A 25,911-nucleotide genomic window follows, 5' to 3' on the forward strand; every position below is an offset into this window, starting at 1 on the left:
CGTCAACTAAATAGTTATCTAAGTTAGATACATTTATCTAACTATTCAACAGTTTGACTGAATGCACTCTAGCACAATTCAATAAGATTAATATAGTTACAAATTCAGTAGGAATCATGAAACTTTATCATCATGCAAAATACAAGACAAATCGTTTTTCCAACTACTCATTTGTAATGGGTTTAGTAACTACTATGATAATGGTCACGAGGCTTTATTCTTGACTGTAATGAGGATGATGATGATGATGTTGATGATGATGATGATGATGATGATGATGATGATGATGATGATGATGATGATGATTGATGACTGATGATGATGGATGATGATGATTGATGATGATGATTATGATGTTGATGACTGATGTGATGCTGATGCTGGTGTGATGGTGATGCTGATGCTGCTGGTGCTGCTGCTGCTTCTTCTGCTGCCGATGCTCTGCTGCTTCTGCTGCTGGTGCTGCTGTGTGCTGCTGGCTGTGTTGTTGCTGTATGCTTCTGCTGCTGGTGCTGCTGCTGCTTCTGCGGTAATGCGGCTGCTCTGTGCTGCTATGCTCGCTTGTTCTGCTGGTGATGCTGCTGGTGCTGCTGTGCGGATAAGATGCTGTGCTGCTTCTCTGATGTGCGGCGGCGAGGTGCTACTGCTGCCGCTCCTGCTGCTGTCTGCTTGCTGTGTGCAATGCTGCTGTCTGCTGCTGCTGAGGATCCTGCTGCTGCTGCTTCCTGTGCTGTCATGCTGCTGCTGCTTCTTGCTGCTGATGCTGATGTGCTGCTTGTCTGCTGCTGTGCTGCGCTGCTGCTGCGCTGCTGCTCTGCTGCTGCTTGCTCTTATGCTGCTGCTGCTCTATTGCTGCCTTCTCTGCTGCTGATGATTGCTGCTTGCCTGTTTGTGCTATGTCTGTCCTGTATTCTGATTGATCTTGCTATGCTTATCTGCTGCTGCTCTGCTGTTGATGCTGCTATCTGCTCCTGCTGCTGCTTGCTGTGATGCTGCTGTGCTCTGATGCTGCTATCTGCTGTGATTGCTGCTAGCTCTGCTCTGCTGTGCTCTAATGCTGTCATGTGCATGTGTGATCTGCTGCTGCTGTATGATGATGATACTGCTAGATGGATGATGATGATGATGATCTAGAAGAAGAAGATCAAGAAGAAGAACTTTATTAATAAAAGTGAGCTTTCAGCCCGAGGCTTATTTCCACGAATCACTTTATGCTACATCTCGTATTGGTATAGTTGTATTAGGTATTTTTATTTATTTCGATTTTACATTATAGTTACGTACGCAATTTAGTTTATAACTGCAATGCAACTTGAATAAACTTTCTATCTATATATCTGGTCTGGTCTGGTCTGGTCTGGTCTGGTCTGGTCTGGTCTGGTCTGGTCTGGTCTGGTCTGGTCTGGTAACTACATAGAATGTTCATTGGTAGTTTCATCATTGATGCCACTTCTGGGATTCTTCATACTTGTGTATATAGAATCTCTTTTATTGTCATAACGAAAGGCATTTTTACGAGACTTTCTGCAGTAAACAAGCTCAATCAAATGGCGCCGAAAAACCTTGCTCTGGAAAGTATAGATAAACGGATTGATAGAAGAGTTACACGTCACAAGAATGATTCCACAGATAGAGGGAACGTCAACCGAGTAATTGTACTCTATGTCAGTGTAATGGTAAAGAAGATAGATGATGGAGTCTGGTAACCAACAGGCAGCAAAGATAACACTGACAATGACCACCACCTTGGTTACTCTCTTCCTCGACTTCAACACGGCTAGTTGCGTACCTTGTTCTTGGTTTTGCTTGAACCAAAGAGTGTAGATGACTCTGCTGTACAGAACAAGCATGATGGTGATTGGAATGACCCCGAAGTAGATGAAACAAAGTGTGCTGTAAGCACTTCCAAACCACTTCTTCGACCATATTTGCATACAAAGATGGGTTTCTTTGTCATAATCCAATGCCAGAAAACAAGGAATGATTATCACAAATGCAGAGGTCCAGCATCCAGCAATCACTTGCTTAACTTTCCTTCCATTTAGCTTGTACTTTTTACTATAAGGATGCATTACAGCAAAGTACCTCTCAAAAGATATGGCAACAAGAGTGGCTGCAGAACAAGCACCGCCAATCCAAGCAAAATACCCTCCCGTCAACAATTTGCACACAACTGTTCCAACAATACCATCAGGATGAGAGAAAAATTGGCTGAAGATGTAGAGCGGCGAGAAGAATACCCCGACCATCAAGTCTGCTACAGCTAGGTTGAGGAGAAGATATATCATTGGAGATCTTAAGGACTTGTTGGTTAATATGATCTTGATGACTAGGGAGTTTCCAATGATGTCCGTCAATACTAGGATTGATAACGTCAGGGTGACACCTATTTGGGCAGCTTTGTCGTCAGCATACAAACCAGACATGTTTGACCTGGAGGAAAAAATGAATAAAGCAGTGAGTTGAACTGCTTCAACTTTCTTTCTTTTTATTTAATCTGATCAGGTAGTCAATCAGTTTGTTGATCCATCCAGCGATCCATCGATCCGTCCGTCCGTCCGTCCGTCCGTTCATTCATTTTAGAGCAGTTTGTGTCGGGTCGAACCTTTTCATTACTGTGATACCTTTGGTAGCCATGCAACTAAACTTTCATATTTGGAAAGTTATAAATTTCACTTTCTGCATATCTTGTGGGCATATCATCTTACCCCGGTCTTCAAACAGAAAGCGATTTATTGAGCGAGTGCATGGGGATGTGAAATAAAAACCATTAGTTCGCCAAGATATATCTACATCATTCTTTCTTGTACATTTAAAATATTTTTCAGCGAAGCATATTGGTCAAGACGTTTTGCTTCCAATTTAGACCCCGTCCACACGTAACCAGAACTTTTTGTAACCGCATCTTTTTTTTTTTTTTTTTCGGATAGATACGAGGGTAGCACTTAATAGCCAGTGGGTAACAAATCTGTGGCCCTCATTACATGATCGGATTGGAATAGTGCCTAGTCCCTTTGTCGGATAGTTTTTCTTATTGAGCATGCGCTAAATCGTGTTTACGTCATCGTATTCGAAAATTTATGGATACGACATTCCACACGAATCCGTATTCGGAGCGTATCCGAAAATTTCCACTCTGGAGACCGTTTTCGAAAATTTCCGGATACGGATACAAAAATTTCTGGATACGTGTGGGCGCAACCCGGATCCGAAAAAAAAAATGCGGACGGGTGTGGACGGGGCCTTAGAAATCATAGGAATGATCTTACTGGAACCGTGAGACAAGATTGTATAACTAGAAGAAGAAGAAGAAGACAATGGAGTTAGCGTCTACTAATATGTATTTTATGTGTAATATAGACACCAAAACACTAATTCACAGATAAGCCTATTATTACAGCAAAATACAGCAAAGTTATTTTGCCCACCAAATTAAATTTAAAGGCTTCAAAACTGGAGTGCAGTGTTAAACTTTATAGACGAAGAGAACGTCTTAAAAAATAATCTGAGATGCTACGTTGGAGTTGAAGGAATTTACTCCTCGTCTTTTTGACTTATTCAAGAACGAAGATATTCAAACTTATTTGAAAAATTAAATAAGCTTAAATAGACTACATACTATTGAACTTTTCTTGTAAAAATGTCGAATCCAAAGTCGACCTTTAATGCGATCAATCAATCAGTCAATCAATCGCTTTATTAATGTGCCGTTCTACTAGCTTGCCACAAGTGAGCATACTAGTCGGGGACACCAATTTCAATTTCAAACTCACCTCGTTTGATAATTCTTTTTCTGTTGAGTTTACCAGATCAGCTTCTCGTGAAGTCAACAAACGCTACCAACTTGTTTTGCTTTGCCTTTCTGTGAGTAGTGTTACTCAATTCGATTTTTCCTTCTGAAAAATGAAATTCCCTTGCAACAAAAACTTTCGATTTTATTGTGAAAGGTCTGATAACCAAAAAATCTGAAAATATATAATGTCTTAGCAAAAACTTTCGTCATAAAAGCTCTAATTTTGACCTGAACTGAAGCGAAAGGGGATATTTTATGTAAGGAAAAATTGTGAAGAGAAAATCAAAAAAAAAAAAAAAAAAAAGATTATTTTAACATCTACTATTTTGATAATTTGTTAAGCTTTTTTTGTAATTTAAATATATTTTTATACAAATGGTATATTAATAAAGCTTTGGGGTATCTCCGATTGGAAAAGAATGCGGATCGTACCTTATTTAAGGGATCCAAATCTGCAGGTTGGTATATTTTGCCTCAACTCACCTAACCTCTTTGCGCTCGGTTGATACTTTGGTACCTCTTAGGGTGTCGCAAATCTTAAAGGACTGTACCAGAGAGTAAGCCAGTACTTCTAAGGGTTTACACTTATTTTTTAACGTAATAGTAAGATACCTGAGATTAGAACATAGTTAATGCAACGGAATGGCTGGGAAACCTATTGTTCTAGGTTTTTGTTTGACTTTATCCATTGTTATATGACGTTGACCTTGCACAGAAAAGGAAAAATGGTTCTGTACTTTGTTCACAGTATTAGGGAATATATATATTTTTTCCTAAAAAACGTTTTAAAATGGTTATTATTTGTTAATTAATCCTATACGATATTATTTATTGCTCATCGAAAAGGAAATTGCCCTTTTTAATGCTTTCTTTTTTATCATCTAGTAATTTAACTGTATCTGAACGGAAATATTTATCCGCATGGTTTGTTGGCATCGGATAAAATTTTTCACTTTCAAAATGTTCAAACATGAAAATAATAAGGAAATGAGTATTTTCAGTCATACTTGCTTTGGTCCATTGTTCACGGTCAGTATCACGTGATGGTACGGTTCAACCTCAAACGCAAAACAATATCTTTATTCTATGGAGTTTCCAAACCATTCCACTCTATAGCTATTATTAGATTATGACAGCCAGAATGGCAGCTGTGATTCAGGATATTTCCTTTCGGTTCACCGTTTATGGGAAGCATAATGCGCCGCCTCTCATCAATTCGGCTCGAGTTCGTCCTGCCGATCTCGATGTCGTATGTGAGTAGAGTTGTTTGTTGGTTCTCTCCTGTGCTTCGAGGGTTTTTCTCCGGGTTCTCCGGTTTTCCTCCCTCCTCAAAAATCAACTTCTAAATTCTAATTCGATCTTTGGGCTTTCACTTAGTTTGGAGCCTAGCTCTGTTGTGATTGTCCCACGCTGTGATGCAACAGCGAAAAGCTTTGTAGATTTTGTAGATCATCTGACGTCTGTCACGCACTTAGATAGTATGAATTATATATTTTTACTATGAGAATTCGCCCACAAAGCCCTAGGCACGAAGGGAATAAGATATGGGAAAAAATCGGCCCGAGGCTTCGCGAGCGACTAGCCGCTTCAAAGATTTTTATTATTTTTCTATAATCACCTGTGTATTTTTACGAATTTAAAATAGATGACGTATGAAATATTAGTTATTATATTTAATGCTATTTCTCCTGTTTTCTATCAATAAGCTGAAAGAAACTCGACCTCTTTATCAAGGTGCACTTTCCATTTCTGGTGTTCGTGTTGACACAAGGGAGTATGGTCACTTTAGGTTTGGACGATATATCCGTGGGTACTTATTTGGTGTGTGCATTACATGCAGTTAAAAAAATAAGTAAAGGATCAAACAATAGGGCGAGGGTATTCCTATAAAGGCCGAGGCCGAGGGCGCAGATCGGATTTAATAACCAACGTCGACGCAACGATAACAGGCAGATTAGGATTCCAGTTTTTTCTTCCCGCAAACGGCAAACGTGACCACGTTTTCATCGTTTCCCTACATTTCACTTTACCTTTTGCAAACCTTCTCGACAAAGACAAGTATTCTTTTGTTTATCCACTACTTGGACATTTTTGCGTTTACTTTTCACTAATTAAAAAATAAATATGGTCAACTGACGTCTCACGTTTGCCGTAAACGAGAATCTTATACTCTAATTGCATAGATGCGTTATTTAGGAACAATGGATTTGGATTTCATATTGATTTGATATGAATGTCCCCGGGACAGGTCTAGATTTTTGAAATATAGACCTGTACCGGGACATTATTGAGGATAACAACCGCATCACACAATAGGATTGGGGTGTGGCTAGTTATTAATAGATGTAATGAAAGCCTGCTGTAATAGCGGAGAAAACTCCGTCATTTTCGTTTCGTAATTTCATGTGCTAATGGTTTTTGGGGAACGTGCTGAAATCCACGTACAGTGGTACAGTGTGGTGTGGTCTTTTCGTCTCTATTTTATCAGTCCTTTTCTGATGTGATTTATTCTTTTAATGTTGTAATTTGGTCTTGTGTACCCTGGTCATGGTTGTGCTGATCAATACGACTGCCTGTTTTAGGGCCGGTGTCAAACGATTCCATCTCCACACCAACCGAATTTCTTCGAAATCTCCTCAAGCAAACAAGCCTGATTAAGCAATTTCTGAACTTCTCGCTCTGTAGAGTATAGATGAATGGGTTGATGGCCGAGTTGAACGTTGCCAGGACGACACAAATGTTATAGATTACGTCATTATTGTTGAACGGTTGGTCGTAGTGGTGAAGAAGGTAGACGGTTTCTTCGGGCAACCAGCAGACTGCATATACAACGCTGACAATGACCACCATCTTGGTTACTCTCTTTCTTGACTTCAACACGGCTAGTTGTGTACCTTGTTCTTGGTTTTGCTTGAACCAAAGAGAGTAGATGACTCTGCTGTACAGAACAAACATGATGGCGACTGGAATAACCCCAGCAAAAATAAACCAAACCGTGCTGTAAGCTTTAGCAAGCCACATGTGTTGTTTCGGCCATTTTTCCATGCAAATGTTAATGTATTTATCGTAATACACGGTCACAAAGAGGGGAATATTCAGCACTACAGCGAACATCCAGCTTCCAATAACTATTCGCTTAACCCTTGGTAACGTTAGTTTAAGCTTCGTAGAGTGAGGATACATTATAGCAGTGAATCTCTCACAAGATATCGCCAGAAGAGAGATGATAGATGACGCAGCACCCGTCCAGGAAATATTTCCCGCCGTTAGAAACATGCATGTTAATCTTCCAGCAAGTCCATGAGGATGGATAAAGAAATGGCTGAACACGAATCGAGGCGTTAGAAACACACCTACGATCATGTCAGCCACAGCAAGGTTGACGAGAAGGTAGTTCATTGGTGATTTCATGGATTTATTGGTCAGAATGATCAGTATAACCAGGGTGTTTCCTATGAGGTCCGTCACTACTAGGATAGATAGTGCCACGGTGACGCCTATTTGAACAGCACTGGCTTCAGCATACAGCCCAGACATGCTTGATCTGTATAATCAAATTAATGATAAAGCAATCAAATCTAAAATACTACTCTAACTTCGAATAAGCCTGAAGCGAGATGACGTTTTACCCCCGTCTCTAGACCATAATCCTTTTCACATTGTTTTTGTTCTTTAATTATGACTATTGTTCCTGTATTCTCTAAGGAATCAAAAATTTTAATATGAAAGAATTTTAAAAACTATTATGGTATAGAGTCGGGGGTAAAACGTCATCTCGCTTCAGGCTTATTCTCTGTTGCTCAGGTTTAGCCTCAACTTTGTGTAGAATATTCATGTGTTCCAGTGAAGGTCCGTGGAATTTCAAAGTAATCATTAATACGAGAATCCCTTGAACACTTCAGTCTTTATTCAGTTAATTAGCAACTATTATTTTACTATTTTCAATAATTATTTTACTATGTTAAAAGGCAATTCGAATCTGAACGAGAAAAAAAAAAAAAAAAAAAAAAAAAAAATCGAAGTATTTTGATAGAATTACAGTAAAATGACATCGTCATGCCAACATCTCATTATTGAAGTTGTGCCTTCTTTACTTTAGCGCTGGTATTGGTGAATATTTTTACACTATAAAACGAGGCTAACGCTGAGTAAATGCGTCTATAATCAAGACCCACATTGGTACTGTACGGATTCCAAAAAGTTCCATGAAGCGTAACCCCGAAAATGTCAACCCAAGACCGTTAAGGACCACGGGTAGGCATTTTTTAAATGGCTAGTTCCAAAGACCGACTACGACCTTTCACTAATTTTACCTGCTAAAATATATGTCCATTGATTACTTGTAACTCCTACTTGATCAAGATCTAGTCTTTATGTTCTCATTTATGATAGTCTTAGCTCAAAATCCTGGCCAACTTTGACTGTATGTGTTTTGAGTTGGAGATTTAGAGCTGACGTGAATTCATTTACGAGACCAACAGGATGTTAATATATAATGTAAATTTTACGTCAATCATGCAAGGAGCATTTGGTCAGAGCCTCACATGCCAAAAAATAAGCTCATGGCTAAATCGTTCAACGCCAGATTAAACTGGAATTTAGAATTGAATTTTGTTGAGGGTTGAAAAAAACAAATAGCCAGAACAATAAACTCGTTCCATTTAATGAGTTCAAACATGGATTTTCTTTATGAATTTTTACATGCACGACTTTTAGAAGAGCGTGCTCGCTCTAGACTCATCTGCTTGTATAAATAAAGTCACTATTTATTTTGCTAAGAGTTTGGAAATTTGTTTGCCGGTCGCTTATAAATAGTGCTCTTAGAATGCATGCGACAATACCAAGTGCAGATTTTGTTTTTCACGTTTTTACGTCTGTCACAACACATACACCGACAAACTGTTTGCGAAATGAGTCAGTATTCTCAAGGAAAAGTTTGTTTTTGCTTTCCGGAGAGACTTGGGATATTTGACATAAAGATTTTAGTTTTGATCATTATCAGCGAAGATCATGTTAAAGCTGGAGCCGATTTGAAAGCTGTGTAAGACGTGTAAGTGCGATGAAGGTAAACATGGTTTGCGAGTGTTTGAACTATAAAGGTGAAAAAGTGATTTGAAGGAAGCTGATGTAATTTCATCAGAAAGAAAGAAAGAAAGAAAGAAAGAAAGAAAGAAAGAAAGAAAGAAAGAAAGAAAGAAAGAAAGAAAGAAAGAAAGAAAGAAAGAAAGAAAGGAAGGAAGGAAGGAAGGAAGGAAGGAAGAAAGAAAGAAAGAAAGTTCTTGAACAATCTAAAATAAAGTCGACATTAGTATTATCAAATATATTAAGATTGAGAGTCTCGTCGCCGTCCCGCTGCTTTTACGAACGACAGGCCATTACGATTGGCAAATAATACCCGCGCACTTCTGACAGTTTATACTTATATTTCAGAGCTCCATGCAAGTTATATCACGAATGAACAAGAAATTTCAAGCTAATGTACCTTATTTTTCACTTTTAAGATTATTTCAAGGTTACTTTGCCTTATTTACATTTTTGGATTTAACTTCTCGACGAAAACTTTCATCAAAATTACTTTAGTTTTCTGAAAAGCTCGCTCGTTATACAATTACTTATTATTAGTATTAATTATGAAATGTTTATTACCTTATGTCCATTAGGGCTTGTTTGAGCTGGTTTCAATGGTTTTTCCACTGAGTTCTCGATTCGTCTTTGCGTAGTTTTTCTCGGACTAGCGATGTTGTAAACACATAGAATTCAACTTCCCGAGCTTCACACCATCCTAAAAACAAGCAGCCTTTCTTGTTTAGTTTTTGGTCTGCCTTCGTCGATATTTGGAAGTCGGAAAACTAGAATATATAAACGGTTTTAAAAGACACTTTGATTTATGCGACGTTTGAGCAAAAGTGGAGACTTAAAAAACAACAAACTCGCACTGCCCAGACTGTTCGGTTCTACATTGAAAATAAATCTGAAGTTTTTAAGTGCAAGTACTAAGCATTGGTTAATTGGAAAACTGGAGATTAGGGCATTAATTTAAGAAGGAATTTAATCGCACATGATAAATAAGAATACTGTACAAATAGAACCAATTGTAGGTAAAACATTGTTTATCTTGCTTGGCGTGACAGGGTTTTTTTACATCAATAACGACAAGACTCCGAATTGTTCTCTCTTACGAATTCGAAATCCCCCCCCCCCCCCCCCCAACTTTCTGGTTTATTAATAACTGGTAGCTAAAAGACCAGGATAAATCAGTTTGTTGCTTTGTAAAAAATGATTTATCCTGATTTATTTATTATTTACTTTGTTACTTTCTGAAGTTTTCCTTGTCATTAAATGTGTGGTCCTCTAGGTATGGCCTAAAGATAAAGTTCCTTGCTGGAACAATCTGATAGCGTTTAACACTCGTACCGTGCATTTAAGCACGCTCTCTAAGACGGAATTCTAGCGGTTTTTTTTTAGAAAATAAATGTCGTTTTCCCGAATATACGAACAAATTTGTCAATATGAGTATACATGCTTTTGTGGGACCAAGATACTTAATTGTTAAAACAATTTGAAAGAATTTGCTAATTATAACGTAAGTTTTCAATTTTAAAGTTAATTTGCAAGACAAGTTTAAAAAAAGTTTGGATATTTTTAGAGCAGCATTGGGGTCAGTTGCATGCGGACTTTGAGCATGCGCAGTTAGCTGGTTTTCTCTCGTTTCCCGATATAAGAAGTTGTACTTAGTCACGTGACCACCCCTTAGCTCTACATACTGCAACTCAGTACTACCAGCCTTTGCGCAGCCTTTACGACTATTTGTGCGCATTTCGTCGTTATTCTCAAGGGCAAAGAATACAATTTTGAATGAATAAGAAAATTTTGCAAAGGATTCTGGTAATTGTACGGAGTAAAATTACGTCACCATGCTTGGTGAAGTGTCTACTTTGCAGTCTCTACTATGTGCTTTGCGTTCGACCACTGAAGAAGATGGTTTTAAAGTAAGTCTTTCTCTGTTTGTGGTAGAGCAACGTTAAGGAACTTCTGCAGCCAAAGAGTCACTCGATCTGGAAAGAAATGTGACATTAATGTTATCTATACCTATGTACGGTCAGTCGGTCAGTCGACGTCAGTCGGTTGGTCAGTCTGTCTGTCAGTCGGTCAGTAGGCAAGTAGGCCAAATAAATTCATTTATTCAGTTAAGCTTACCAATGCATCCTGGGACGAATTTGTAGCGAACAAATACAAAATACACAGGGATCCCAGCCAGAACAAAAAGAAAGCATAATGTGGAAGATACTGGAGACTGTGCGAAGGAAGCAACCACGAGGTAGATCGACAGCAAGATAAGTAGGCATGGGAAAACGATAAACACCTGAAATTACCAACAAATTATTTAGACGTAAGATTGATATAGAGAACTATGGTTCAATGACTGGACAGGGCTGCTGGAATAACGAGTCAGCGGTCGTGGGTAAAATCGCGGGCTCACGATGACTAACTTGGTTTCCAAAATAGGCCCAAAATCTGATGACGTTTTATACCTTAACTACCACAATCTTTTCAATTAAATCTTTTTTCATATTCAAATGTTAAAACTCGATCCTTTAAAAATATAATATACCAAGACAGTGAACATTAGCATACCAAAAAAAGCTACCGAATAGAATTCTGGAAGTGTAGGTATAACGTTTAACATGGCTATAGTTTCTAAAAAAAGGTACAAAAGTGCAGGGGATAAAAAATGTAGAAAAAAAAAAAAAAGGGATAACGACGATAAACTAATGAAGGCCTAGAAAAAATAAAAAAATTATTTTCATCTGAGCTATCAACCAATGTCTACTGTTTGTTTTAATTCTATGTAAGACTTTTATTATTTATACTTGCACTAAAATGCTCGTTCCTAAAAACCCTCGGGACGACAAATTCGAAATTCACACAGATACGAAATTTTCCATGGCCATGTCTATTTAGACAGTTTGGCGCATGCGCATACGTTTTTCATCCTTGACGCATGCGCATACGTTTTTCATCCTTGTCTATGCCATCTATTATGTCCTCTTTTATATAAATTATGTTTCTTGTAATTGAATTTGAGATTTGAATACCTTGTAAGGTCGTTCGCTGTCTTTCTTTTTGTACCTCAACCATAGAAGAGCAGACAGAGTTACGCCATAGTTGAACCAGACCAGGAGACTGAAAGCGTTGAGGAGGGAAGCGATGGAAGATGTGTCTGGGATCACCATGATTGTACAAATAATGAACTGAAAAAAATGTCTTGGTAAACCAGTGGTGCTTACCATTTACCCTAAAAAAACTCGGAATTACGGTTGGAAAAACAAATGGTGCGTGTCATTCCCATCGAAATGTTCCAGAAAACTCGGTCTTTCGATAGGTCATCCACTTTTCCCGCTCTTTTTTGTTCTCCCGGTTGCGCGTGCAGAAAAACGAATGGTTTAAAAATAGCATCAAACTGTGCACATGATGGTTACGAGGCTATATAGGGGGGATTCCTTCTCTTAGTTCATTTTCTATTGTATGAAGCATGTGCAACTTTGACAATATCAATGTCTCGAAATCCCACGGACTTAAAAATAAATATACTGAAACAAAGATAGATATGCATGTATAAATGAATCTGTGGTTATCACGTAAAAACAGCAGCATGCTTTGAATAATAAAGAAGACTATTTATTTATTATTTTAGATAAATTTATGATATTAGCATACCGATGTCAGTAGGGCTGGAAGAGGAGTTCGTTGTTTGGTGTGTATCATGGCGAGGAGCTGAGGAAGGTGGCCTTCGCGAGCGGCGGCAAAGATTAATCTAAATGATGAACGAGATATCAAAACAAACTAAAAATTAGAATTGCCCTATTTCACTAGGACGTCACTGCTTGTTTATGTGGGGGATAGAATCGCCAAATCCAATAGAAAATTTAACAAAATTTGCTCCTAGCGAAACAGTTGAATCTAAAATGGCCTGGTTTTCAGATATAATATGTGTTAATATGTACTAAAAAATATTCTGACCATTTGCTGGCTATTCTACTTCTCTTCGTGTATTGATACGCGTTTTAGAACAATTTTCGGTGAATTTGCGTTGATTTGATCCCGTCCGACGAACATGATCCTTTGCGTTTAAACAATAGATTGCTTTGATGTGACGTCATAGTGGAATAGGGCAATTGTAAACTATTGAAAAGCAAGTGGAAGAAGCTACATAGCACTTAGTTGATGTAATGTTTTTCAGAAAATCTATCGATTCTGTATTCCTCGTTTGTCCGTTACGTCATCGCAGCCATGTTGGTACCATTTAACAAAAGATTTCTCATTAGCATCAAATTGTTAACAGTACCACAATGGCCGCCATGTTTTTGTCTTTTAACTCTTTTGGGAATGTTGCAACCCATCAATAGAGCGTTTTCACTCGCGTGAGAACATAGTTAATTGACTATGGAGAGAAGGCAGCCATAAACAATAGAAACTTTCTGCACGGTATTTGCATAAAAATAGAGTTCAATTCCTGGAGGATAGAAAATGTATTGTTTTGGTACCCCACAATAGCCCCTGTGATGTCACGTGAAAACGCTCTATTAGTTGCGATTCATTGTATTTTTATGAAAACATTACATTGCTAAGTAGGTTCTACGATGAGCAAACGGCACATCGTAGGCCAGTCTTCTGCCAGACAGACTGGCAAGCGAGTTACAGACAAGCAAACGCGGGATGGACAAAACAGATGGTAGACAACCAAATTGGTTAATTAACAGAGAGACACAGAGACAGGTATAAAAATAAAGAAAATTAAAGAAAAAATTCGCAGAGAATTCAACAAAAAGAGAGCAAGAAAGCAAGCAAACAAACAAACAAACAAATCGTAGCTCACTGCTTACCTTCCTCCAGCAAAAGCACTGCCATTGACAGAACCAAAGACAGAACAGGCAACAAGGAATGGAATAGTCCAGGCCATTACACCATACAAACGGCTCGCTAATGTCTAATAAAGAATAACAAAAAATGAAATTTGTAAATAACACCGCTGCGTTTAATGATTACAGACTGATTCACTCAGGGTTAGCTTTGTTTCGGCGTCTAAATATTCACAAATACAAACGGTAAAGTGAATTAAGAATGCACAGCTTCAACAATACAAACACTTCGAAAATCCACGAACCTTCACTGGAACACGTGAATATTGATGATTGAAAGCATTCCAAAGAAATTCAAAAGACAAGGACATGCATGGCGGCCATCTTGTTGCGATAAACAATGGATTCTAATGAGAAATAATTTGGTAACGCACCAACATGCATCGCCGCTATGAGAATAGTAAGACAATTGGTGCTAATTAACTGAATAAAAGTAAGTGTGCAAGGGAGTCTGGTAGTAGAGGTCAGTGACGCCATCATGCAAACGTCCTATTCTACACAAATTCTGAGCTAACCCTGAGCAAACAGACAACTTGAAACTGGAGTACTTATCAAAACAGGAACACCCTATATTCGATGTCCAGAAAGAAATTTTGACAGGTGTACGGATATAATGCATTGATGATAATTACCACAGCCACGGCATTGGATTTCATAACTTCATCTCCGCTGAGCACCGTCAAGAAACCAACATTGACGAGAACGTACGAAGCAGAGACAACAGGAACTGCAATCCAGATGGACAGCGGTAGGTTTCTAAAAAACAGCATTCGGAATGACATTTTTATTTGACGTTGTTGTTGAGAGAAAAAGAAAGAAGCAAAGTTGACGGGAAAAATGAAATACACTAGTGAAAGAAAGAAAAGAGAAAGAAGGAAGAAATGGAGAAAAGATGGTAGACAGAAAGGAAATAAAGAATTGAGGGTGCTTAACATTTAAAACCAAGTATCCGGCTGGGAATTGGTTTGCTGATAATGATACATGCAGAGCGAGAATCAAATGGCACCGAAAAGAAACCGAAATTAAAAGAGCGGGAAATTTTGATTACCGACAAATGGTACACGCGTCTACCGCGGGAAGAACCAAAAAGAGCGGGAAACTTTGATTACCGACAAATGGTACACGCGTCTACCGCGGGAAGAACCAAAAAGAGCGGGAAAAGTGTAACCTACAATCGAGAGACCGAGTTTTTCGGACCTTTTCGATTGAAATGATACATACCACCTGTCTTTCCAACCGGAATTTCCCTTGTGTCCCTGGTTAACGGTAAGCAACCAAATAGAAGGTAGGAAGAAAGAAAGGAAGGAAGGAAGAAAGAAAGGAAGGAAGGAAGGAGCGAACGAACGAACGAACGAACGAACGAACGAACGAACGAACGAACGAACGAACGAACGAACGAACGATGGAAAAAAATAGGGAGAACTATATAATTTTAAAGCTATATTTCTGTTAGAGAAAAAGTGAACCTTTTTGGATTCTTGAATTCTTCTATTACGTAATTGATATTATTCCTGTGAATAGAATATGATAAATCATTATTAATTATTAGTTATGAAGGGAAGATATTCACAAATACAAACGGTAAAGTAAAGAATGCACGACTTAAATTTGAAATTAAACGGACCTTCATTGGAACACATAAATATTTTACACAAACTCGAGGCATGTGAAACTCGTGTGTAGTGAATATTTTTGCATTCATGGCAAAATATGGCAAATTCACCACCCCCCCCCCCTCCCTCAGTAGTCCTTGCGATGGGCCTGACGTTTAATGAACAGTTTAGTTAGTTGCAAAGCGGGTTAAAGGCCTTATGTTCACTTCTAGGCTCAAGAATAATTGAAGTGTGTACGTGTGTGATTTAATTACCATCCATCGTATGAGAACAAAGCATTGTAGAAAGCAAATCCAATGACACTTAGTCTTGGCTCTGTGCCCTTGAACGCGTTGGTGAAACTAGATACGTGACCTGGGGAAAGAGTTTTAATGGGGCATCAATGAGAGAAAAGTTATGGTCATGGGGAAGTGATCATGGATGCAATGGTGGGGTTGATGGATGTGGTGATGATGATGATGATGGTGAAGATGATGGTGATGAGGATGGTGATGAGGATGGTGAAGATGATGGTGATGAGGATGGTGATGAGGATGGTGATGATGATGGTGATGGTGAAGGTGATGGTTATGATGATGATGATGATGATATTGATGATGGTGATGATGATACTATATGATGATGTGATGACACTATATGATAGCAGTGTTAGTACGGGAAACATGGTGAATGTTATGATGACAGTATTATATAATGACTTGATAATGCATGTTGGTAATTAATGATGCTGGATGAATATAATGCATAATGGTGTTGATAATCATAGTGATGACGATGATAATGATAATGATAATACGAAATGTGTTTTTGTCACTCGGTAAAGATCTATATGTTAAGTGTATGCTACATCGAGTGTATAAGCAGATTAAAAAATCTGCCTCAGTTGGGTTCTCGCGGGACTTGTCTAGCAAACGAGAGGTCAGTGGTTCGAGTCCCGGGAAAACCCAACTGAGGCAGATTTTTTAATCTGCTTATACACTCGATGTAGCATACACTTAACATATAGATAATGATAATGTGGGTCATGTGCTGCTGCTGCTGATTATTGGTGATGATGATGATGATAATAATGATATGGTGAAAATGATGCTGCTGCTAATGATAATGACGATGATGATGATGGTCATGATGATATTGGTAATGCTTCTCCTATTGATGATAGTAATGTTGGTAATAGCGATAACATCATAATGAAAATGATATAGATGGATTTTAAAGTGTTTGCAAACCTTGTGCGATTCTCACGATGCCAGTCAATATCAGCATCACTATGGCAACCATCTTGGCAACAGTCAGTCCGATCTGCAGCCGACTTGCCCATTTCACGCTTGCGCAGTTAACGACGATAACCACCCCTAGTGTGTCAGAAGACAAAAACATAAATACGTTTATATGAATAAATATTCTGGTTTTGGACACACGTATCCGGAAAATTTTGTATCCCCAAATTTGGTTTTGCGGATGCGAAAATGCTCGCGTCCACACGCAGCGTATTCGATTCGTTTTCGAATCGTTTTCACTGTCCACACGTATCCGGAAATTTTTTGATCCGCTGATGCACGCTAGTGCCTAGTGCCTTTGACGGATAGGTTTTCGTATTGAGCATTCGCAAAATCGTGTTTACGTCAACGTATTCGAAAATTGGCGGATACGACCTGGGATACAACCGGGGCCTTAAATTCAAAATTCTAACATTTTTACTTTATTTTGAAGTCCTTTTTTCACGCTCTATTTGTCATTCCCTTTTAGGGGGGTGGGGGGTGGGGAGGCAAAAATGTTGAATTTTTAACCTCACTAATAAATGTTTTTGTAAACATTGTCTTGGTTAGGATTCCCACTTCGCTTGAGTACTGCATAGAATCGAATTATTAATACAATTCATTGCAAACTTAGTTTCTCTTACCTAAAGCTATAACTGCTAGGAGTTTCTGAAGTTGTACCAAATCTTGTCGGTCTGTACATCCAGGATAAAAAGGCTCAACTACGTAGGATCCAAAGACAAGAACCAGAATAGCAACACCGCCATTTTTCAAAAGCAAAGAATATACCCAGGAGAACAAGAACGCAGGGAGAGGTCCAAACGCTTCCATGAGATACACATACTCGCCTCCAGACTTAGGAATGAGAAGCCCTAACTCTACATAGCAAAGAGCTCCTAGAAGACTTATCAAACCACACAGTGACCATACTACAAGGCTTAGACCAACTGAACCTGAGTATATAACGACCCATTTTGGGGTAGCGAAGATACCAGAGCCAATTATAGTGCCTACGAGAAGAGCCACACCGCCAGGGACTCCTAATGACCTTTTTAAAGTGATAGCTTCTTTAGTGGTATCGTTTATGGTCAGACTTTCCGACTCAAAAGCTGGATTTTTCTCGTCCGCAGACATTGTTTTTGAGCTTGAAGGCTTGGCGGGAATATTAAACACACTACTTTACAATTCTTACTGACCTTTACTTGAACTGACGCTTAGTAGAATAATTAGCATTGGGCCTGTCTACATATAGAGTATACAGTCACTGATTAATGCTTTGCTTGAATACCTGTGAAGTTGGCGGGAGTTTCCACGTAGAAACTCAAAAGATAAAACATATCTCATACATCGTTTCACTAAAACGATGATGAAAAAAGTATAATTATAATATATCAAAAATATTTTGGCAAAATCATGTTGAGAAATGTAGTCATGAATAAAAGCTAGTTCTTATTTATCTAGTTCTTGAAAATTCAGTTGTTTGAAACGAGTGCCAAAAAATGTACAATTAATTTTTTTCAAACTTTGTGAAAAGTCTTAGAAAAGTTTCTCATGATTGCAGACATGCCGAGCACTGTTTAAATGTAAGATAATAGCTTAGAAAAAAGTTGATATAACTAAACTGTAAACCAATAAAGTTGTACTGTCGTGAAATATGCAAAATAAAGAAACTTGAGTGAAAAACACCATATGTGGTCAATATTTACTGCATTCAGCGCCTATGTTACACATGATATGATGCACAATAAAGCAAGTTTTAACAAATTCACGTCTGATAATCATTGCCGGAATGATCTTCTACTTGACCAGAGAAACCGCAAACTGCGAAATCGAGGTCATAAATTACGATTTTGGGCGACTTGGAAACTTTCGAGTTTAGCTAAAATATTGTCAAACATTTCTCACAAATACGAGATCGAAATAGATATAATATAATCAAATTTCTCATGATGCATGACGTTTATTCATTATTTGCATATCTCAGCGACAGTTGCATTAAGGCGAATCTAACTGTCAATCACGCAGATCAAAAGATCAAGCGAAAACTAGAAAAACACGTTGAAATTTCTCTCTGTATGAAGAGCCCCAAAAATAAATATAGAATATGATCTCAAAACCCCTATGAATCCGAAATCCGAGATCCGAAGGCGACCGAGTGGAAAATCCGGATCTAATTGATTATCCGCAATGAATCCAGATGGTCCTGATGCAGAACTCCTATTTCATAAAATATAGACGAACGTGATCAAAATAAATCATGACGTCATCCGGCCGAATCCGCAGAAGGCTAAAAAGTACCCCCCTTTGGCTCCGAAGCGGCTCCGGAGCTCGATGATGTAGAACGCCTCCTCCCCCCTACTGCGGGCCCGGGGTAGCCCGACGGGGCCCGTGGCGCAGAACCGCCATTTCATATCTACAAAATACCGCCACAAAAAATTGACGGCATAACTCCCTATTTAAAGTCAGATATATATTAACTTTTTAGCTTGTTTTGTTTATTTTTTCAGCCCCTAATATGGGTTCGTAACCGGCTGTAACTCAAAATATCAGGTTGAACAAAAACTTTCGCTTGTTTTGGATTTTAATTTCTACCTAGTCTGGTTTTTCGTTCTATTGAAATTTGACATGTTTAAGTTTTTGCAAAGCTCATCTAAATGCAAGATTTTTCTAACTAACTTTTTGATACAAGAAACACAATTATTCAAGCTCAGTTTTAATGCAAAATTGACGAACACCCTCACCCACTCTAGTTATACAACTTTTAATTTTGAAACTCTATTTACATTTGTTCAGTTGAATTAACTAAAATATAAAAACGCAAAACACTGCACATCGAAGAACGTTGAAACCAGTAGAATTTTTTTCAATCTTTGACTTTTATTGAACTAAAAACCTCTTTACAAATAAATCAAAATTCCAAGTTCCAAGACAAACTGCCTGACAATTATATTTACATATTTTTTTGGTCTTAAGTTATGAATAGCGAATACATTTTCCTTGAAAAGTTGAGAGTTATTTATTTAATAAAGTCGAGATAGTGATGGCGGGGGAGCTTCAATACGACGAGCTACTTCGTTACAGTATTTGTCCGGGACGCCGGCGTGTTTTAATTCATGCAATTTTCGTCTCTTGATGTCGTCAAGCTTTTGTTTCCTAAAAAAGAAGAAGGTTGGTTAGAAAAAAATTGTTACGGTGTAAAACGACGACGTTATCAACAGCAACAAACGCAGCGGTAGCAATAACGACAACAGAAGTGGAAAAAAAATCAGACTGAAAAGGAGAGTTACCGCGAACAAGACAATCTAAATCTTTCGGGAAATCAAACTATTTGAAAAAATCAAACTATTATATATTTTTTACTCTTTTTAGGATAAAAAAGCTCAAATGTACATATTTGTTTTTGTAAGCTTGCATACGCATAGTGATTGGTTGAATTAATAGGTTAACAGTTGAATGGTTTACCTTGCTTTTGCTTCCTGATCAAGTTTGATACCTTCTTCAAAGAACGCATTTCTCGCGTGTACGCGATCTTTTTCCTTTTCTCGGATTTGCTGGCGCACTTCATCGGCGTACTGATGGCGGCGAATGGAAGCTACTTGGTCTGATTCTTCGTCTTTAACTTTTTGTTCTTCTTGTGCTCTGCAATAAAATGAAAAAAATATTCGTCAAAACAAAAATAAGACTTTTCAAACTGCTTAGCAAATCTCCTTAAATCTAAACCTTTAGCATTGAAGATACAGATTCAGCTTTTCCTAACCCATCTTTTAATCGTCTGAAGGAACAGTTTTACAATTTCAAACCTCTTTACCGATAAATTATTAAGTGAATAAAAAAGAAAGACAGGCTTTGCGGGCAAAGAACGAAGGAAAGACAGCTAAAGGAATTGGAATATTATCTAAAACGTGTATTGTGGGATATACTTACTTTAGAACACGTTCAAATTCAGCTCTGTCTCTTGCGGCTTGAACAGCGAGGAAATGTTCCTTGTTCTTGACTTGATTTTCTCTTGCAGCCTTCAACATGGCTTCCGTTCTCATTCTACGTGAAGGAATTAGATTTGTGAGAAAAGAAAAGATTGGCAGACCAGGGAAAAAAAAAGAAAAAAAAAAAAAGAAAGATGCATGACGAGAAATAACGATAAACTTTTGAGACAAAGTACAACTAGTTTTGAAAGCAAACTCACTTCTTCTCATTTTCTTCTTTCTCTTTCTTCCTCCATTCTCGTTCTGCTTCTTCTTGGTTTCTCTTGGCTCTCAACGCATCTTTTTCAGCCTGTACATCCTTGGCTCTCTCCTGCTGAGCGCGAAGCCTAGCTATCTCCTTTTCTTTCTCAATCCTAGCTTTCTCCAGCTCCTTCTGATAGGCTTCTTCTCTTTCTGCCTTTTGTTTCAGGTATTCCATTACCTTTACTTCTTCCATTACTTCTTGTTGTTTCTTCACTTCTCTCTGGCGTTGAATTTCCTATAACAAACCCATGAAATTATCTATTTAGAAAAAACGTTTTCATATGTTTTTCTTGGAAAAGAAGAAAGTCTAGCGCGGTAGCAGGCATACGGTCGCTAGCTGGCTCGTCCCCCGTCGTCTCACTTGTTTTGATCGAAGCGCGCAAAGGGTAAAGGGAAGGTAAGAAGACGACTGGGGACGAGTCAGGGTCGCTAGATTTTATGAAAGCCTCCATTAACCGAATAACCTCTTTAGCTTAGTCAAAGTCTTGAAAAGGGTTTTTCAGAACACAAATTTAACCCACTATTATAATAAGCAACTAACCTTTTTTTAGGCTGTGTTCATAATGCATGGCAGAGGGGTGGGGGGGGGGGGGGGTGGCAGGTGAAATTGATGGGGGATCGGGAAAATTTTGGTAGGAAAATGGGGGATAGACAAATTTTTATCAGAAAAATAGGGGGGATGCACAATTGTTGGAAGAAGCTACCAGCCTTGCTTAGGGGGGATCGTATTTTTTTGCATGACTTTAAGGGGTGTTAAGAATTATTCTGGACATTTCAAATTTTCACCTGCCTCCCCCTGTCCCCCCCTCTGCCATACATTATGAACACAGCCTTAGCGATCAGTTTTCAAATTCCCAAAGAGTTTTTACACATATTTATACTTCTATTAAGTAAGCTATATTTAATGAGCACTTGAGAACTTCCCCTAGGTGGCCACTTTGTTTTCGTAAGAGACTTTTGACAGTAATCAGACTGATATCTTCTGTATCTAATAGTAAAATGAAATTGCTTTGGTAAGATAAAATCTTAGCTTACTTCATTGGCTTTTGCAACGTCTTTCATCAGAGATTTCTGCACTTCTTTCTTCTTGATTAGATTTTCCATGTCTTCAACTTGCAGCTTGTCCAGATACTGGAGCATTGCCTAATAAACAAAACAGAAAGATTGGAATTGTTTCGATAAGAAACAGTTGAGCAACATCTAATCTATGAATACTGTGTCCTAACTTTGCAAGTCAGGTCATTTTAGGGTTTAATACGATTTGCAATAAATTAGAGGTAAACACTCAAAAAAAAAAAAAAAAAAAGAAGAGTAAAGCTAAAAAATAAATCGTCCTTGCGTTACGAGGGTAACACTTGATTAGCCAGTGGCTAACAAACCGCTGGCCCTTGTCCCATGAACGAATTGGGATTTAAAAGTTGATTTTTGCAGAGGGAGGAAAACAAGAGAACAACACTAGTAACTCCACTTACATACTTGAATGGAAGCTGGGTCAAATTGCCGTTGGTGAGAGGCAAGCCCTCTCACTGCTACACGTCACCCATGTGCAGAGTTTTAAAATCCAAATTATTACTTTTAATATTACACATAATGAACTTACGACTGTCTCTTGGTCTTTCCTTTCTTCCTCCAACATACGGTACTGTTCATTGTCCTTTATCTGGTCCCTCAGAACCTTAGCTCCTTCTAATCTCTCCTCCTGTTTAGCCTTTTCCCGTTCTTCATACTCCACTAGTGCCTTAAGTCTCTCTACTTCCATCATTTCATCCAGGCGCTTGTCTTCCTGGAGCAGTTCTTTCTTGATTTCTACTTTTTCTATAAGTTGGGCATCTCTGATAGCATGACATTTAGCGTTTAAAATCAACTGAAATAATCAAAGAGCAACTCTGTTTAGTGCATAGAATAGAAAACTTACTTGAGAGGCATTGTGATGACATGTTACTACAATTTTAAATATAATGCAGACTTTGTATTTGAATGTTGCACATTGGAATTTGGCTATTATTGCTGCTAGTCAAAAATATAATAAAACAAGCTAGTATAAATATGGAGAATTTTCCTATTATTCATATTTACTTCATTCAGTTTCTTGATTTCATCCTCTTGCTCTTCCATTTGTTCATTTGCTTTTTCCAACAGGTGCTGACTTCTCACCTTTGCCTCCTGAAGTGATAAGGAATCATACCAAATTTATATATTAATTTTGCTTAAGGATCAAATTATTAAATTCTTATTCAATCTGTGAGTTAGCCTTTCCCTGACTTACATCAGCCCAGAAGTTGTTTTAGGGTTTGATTTGTGAGTTAGCCATGCCCTGACTTACATCAGCCCAGAGGTTGTTTCAGGATTTGATTGTTAAGTTAGCCATGCCCTGACTTAGATCAGCCCAGAGGTTGTTTCAGGGTTCAATCTGTGAGTTAGCCATGCACTGACTTAGATCAGCGCAGAGGTTGCTTCAGGGTTCAATCTGTGAGTTAGCCATGCACTGACTTAGATCAGCGCAGAGGTTGCTTCAGGGTTCAATCTGTGAGTTAGCCATGCCCTGACTTAGATCAGCGCAGAGGTTGCTTCAGGGTTCAATCTGTGAGTTAGCCATGCTCTGACTTAGATCAGCGCAGAGGTTGCTTCAGGGTTCAGTCTGTGAGTTAGCCATGCACTGACTTAGATCAGCCCAGAGGTTGTTTCAGGGTTCAATCTGTGAGTTAGCCATGCACTGACTTAGATCAGCCCAGAGGTTGTTTCAGGGTTCTATCTGTAAGTTAGCCATGCCTTGACTTAGATCAGCCCAGAGGTTGTTTCAGGGTTCAATCTGTGAATTAGCCATGCACTGACTTAGATCAGCCAAGACATTGCTTAGTTATAAAATACAAAGGATTTGGTTTTCACCAACCTGTTCCAGGTCAGTCAATTTTTCATTTTCCTTCCTGTTCAAGTCCATGTACTGCATGTAGTTTTTTCTTTCTTCCACTTGGTTTTGAAGCTCCTCTTTCCTTCGCTTCAGTTCTTCTAATGCTGCTTCTCGTTCTTCTTTGGACAAAACCCTTGAGGCAGACTAATAAGCAGTAAAGAAAATACTGATCTTAACCCTTTCACTACTAAAAGGGTCCAAATCAGGCTCTTCCTGGAACATAATTAGGGTGCTATTTATTTCTCAATATCAAAATAAAAAACGAAAAATATAATGTCCTAGGGGACGGGTAATTGAAAAGCTTTTGGCCACTCTAGGGTTAAATAACAAATTTTAAATTAATGTACATTGCACACCGCAAAAATAGTCTTGGGGCAAGCAAGGGCATTAAATGTTTAACTCCCCACCAAATTAACAGCAGGGGGGGGGGGGGTGGGGGAAGGGCATGTATGTCCAATTGGATACCAGTATTTATTCAACTACTCAGTTATCAACTTACTTTAATACGGCCAAACTCGGCACCCTCAAGGATAATAGAACGGCCAGAAGGATCTTCTTGGGGTACCCTGGAAATACATACAACAAAATGTAAAAAAGATAAAATAGGATTTCCACAGAGTGGCTCTTCATCCACTGAAATTCCAATGGAATTTGGAAATCAATTTTTGTGGATAGAGGAAACAGAGAACCCAAAGAAAACCCTCAATGCACAGACTCATATACAACACCTGGGGGTACTTGAACCCTGGTGGCATTGCCAGGTAAAAGCTAAGTGCTCTTATCATTACGAGGTGGTACATGACACATATACCTCCTCCTCACCCTTTGTCATCCTTACCTCAGTCTGCGAATCAAATCCTTGGTGATCACTTGAATAGTTTCTGGCTCATCTGAATGACGAGATCGTCCTAAACACGAACGATAAAAAATGTAAGCTCATAATTGTCTTTATTGCTGACGCGCTGGATTGACACAACAGCTGCTGAAGGGAAGTCGGGCTAACCACTGCTGTCAATCAGAGTATGCAAAGGTACCAAACAATATTTCCTTTGACTGCAGTTTTGATCAGCACGTAGCAATGAAACAGTGGTAATCCACTGTATAACAAATCCTCAAATTATAAAAAACATAAGATTTTCTAAATTCTTTTTAAGTTAAAATATTTACATTTAGCTTAGTAAAGTTAAATGCTAGTCAAATACCATGAAAATGAATAAGGTTTTTATTTTTTATTCATATAATAATCAAAATATATAAGTTTTATTAGAGAAATTTTAGGGCAAAGATTGTAACGAAGTAGATTATTGAAGAACGACTATTTAGCTTTTTTTAAAAATACCTTTTCCGATTGGGGATTTCTTTCTTGAAAGAAGTAATTCTTCTTCTCCTCGTACATCCCTTGGTCTTGTCTTTTGGGGGGAACCGAATAAAGATTCGTCCTGAAGAATATAAAATTGTACGATATTTTTTTGGTCAACGATACTTATTTTCTCGATATTTCTTTAATGTTTAAAGTTTATCGCCAAGTTAAATCATGTGAATTGAAAATAAAACAGTATTTGCTTACCACTGTCGAAGTTTTGTTAATAGTGCGGTACTGCCTTGTATAACATCGTCTTGATCCTGAAGAACCCGCAGAATCTACTGAAACCACTGTACTGTTCGGCTGTGCAAGAACAACAAAAAACCCCTCTTCAAAAGATCGCTCCAAAATAATTCAAAACTGCTACGAATTAACCTCAAAAAATGTCTATATGTTCTTTATATTTTAATAAAGATATGAGAGAATTTTCAAGAACTTACCATCACTGGTAGCGCTTAAAATAAGTCAAAATCTAGAGCTTCTTCTCGTCTTCGTTGAAGTCGAATACAAAATGGCGATCACCTGAACAACAGCAAACTTTACATCAATGTTGCTATGGTTACAGCGCAACAAATACGAAGAGAGACTGGAACTGCGTTGCTCTAAATTACACAGGAAACCCAAATAAAAATAAGTTCAACATATTTCGAAAAAAATAAAATAAATAAATAAATATCTTGTAAATATTCTTTTCAAACAAAAACAAAAATCCTGAATGAGTTCGCCTGAGTTTTCAAGTTTTAGAATTGTTACAAATACGTTAAATAAATAAGCAATTATAACCAAACTGGGTTTCCTGTGTAATAAAGAATCCGAGAGGGATTGTCAT

At 38.1% G+C, this 25,911-nt stretch overlaps 4 protein-coding genes across 6 annotated transcripts; all 4 read right to left on the minus strand.

The window, feature by feature from the left end:
• Positions 1 to 1,230: 1,230 nt before the first annotated feature.
• On the minus strand, positions 1,231 to 4,519 carry LOC116301475 (pyroglutamylated RF-amide peptide receptor). 2 transcript variants are annotated; one of them, XM_031710544.2, is made up of 3 exons: positions 4,277 to 4,519; positions 3,774 to 3,896; positions 1,231 to 2,433 (listed from the first exon to the last, which is right to left on the minus strand). In XM_031710544.2, exon 3 carries the CDS (start codon positions 2,424 to 2,426, stop codon positions 1,410 to 1,412), a length of 1,017 nt encoding a protein of 338 aa, XP_031566404.1. In that variant the 5' UTR covers positions 2,427 to 2,433; positions 3,774 to 3,896; positions 4,277 to 4,519; the 3' UTR covers positions 1,231 to 1,409. The 2 variants fall into 2 exon arrangements, with proteins under 2 accessions (XP_031566404.1, XP_031566403.1); XM_031710543.2 differs by having other exon boundaries at positions 4,226 to 4,519.
• Positions 4,520 to 5,446: 927 nt separating this feature from the next.
• LOC116301463 (substance-K receptor) lies at positions 5,447 to 9,995 on the minus strand. Of its 2 annotated transcripts, none has more exons than XM_089029099.1 (2): positions 9,440 to 9,995; positions 5,447 to 7,337 (listed from the first exon to the last, which is right to left on the minus strand). In XM_089029099.1, exons 1-2 carry the CDS (start codon positions 9,448 to 9,450, stop codon positions 6,299 to 6,301), a joined length of 1,050 nt encoding a protein of 349 aa, XP_088885225.1. In that variant the 5' UTR covers positions 9,451 to 9,995; the 3' UTR covers positions 5,447 to 6,298. The 2 variants fall into 2 exon arrangements, with proteins under 2 accessions (XP_088885225.1, XP_031566386.2); XM_031710526.2 differs by lacking the exon at positions 9,440 to 9,995 and adding an exon at positions 8,107 to 8,370.
• Positions 9,886 to 18,003, minus strand: LOC116301473 (b(0,+)-type amino acid transporter 1). The gene is made up of 10 exons (XM_031710541.2): positions 17,230 to 18,003; positions 16,556 to 16,681; positions 15,581 to 15,680; positions 15,180 to 15,224; positions 14,346 to 14,469; positions 13,678 to 13,781; positions 12,512 to 12,608; positions 11,890 to 12,045; positions 10,991 to 11,156; positions 9,886 to 10,848 (listed from the first exon to the last, which is right to left on the minus strand). Exons 1-10 carry the CDS (start codon positions 17,717 to 17,719, stop codon positions 10,778 to 10,780), a joined length of 1,479 nt encoding a protein of 492 aa, XP_031566401.1. The 5' UTR covers positions 17,720 to 18,003; the 3' UTR covers positions 9,886 to 10,777.
• A 1,339-nt stretch (positions 18,004 to 19,342) lies between these two features.
• Positions 19,343 to 25,622, minus strand: LOC116301464 (cilia- and flagella-associated protein 45). The gene is made up of 13 exons (XM_031710527.2): positions 25,523 to 25,622; positions 25,287 to 25,385; positions 25,059 to 25,158; positions 24,558 to 24,627; positions 24,219 to 24,285; positions 23,702 to 23,863; positions 22,888 to 22,974; positions 22,412 to 22,675; positions 21,847 to 21,954; positions 20,769 to 21,046; positions 20,510 to 20,623; positions 20,048 to 20,224; positions 19,343 to 19,738 (listed from the first exon to the last, which is right to left on the minus strand). Exons 1-13 carry the CDS (start codon positions 25,523 to 25,525, stop codon positions 19,606 to 19,608), a joined length of 1,662 nt encoding a protein of 553 aa, XP_031566387.2. The 5' UTR covers positions 25,526 to 25,622; the 3' UTR covers positions 19,343 to 19,605.
• Between the last annotated feature and the right edge of the window lie 289 nt (positions 25,623 to 25,911).

Source organism: Actinia tenebrosa, unplaced genomic scaffold (genome assembly GCF_029948245.1).
Source record: "Actinia tenebrosa isolate PJP-AT-01 unplaced genomic scaffold, QUT_ActTen_1.0 PGA_scaffold0__85_contigs__length_37466705, whole genome shotgun sequence".
Taxonomy (NCBI): domain Eukaryota; kingdom Metazoa; phylum Cnidaria; class Anthozoa; order Actiniaria; family Actiniidae; genus Actinia; species Actinia tenebrosa.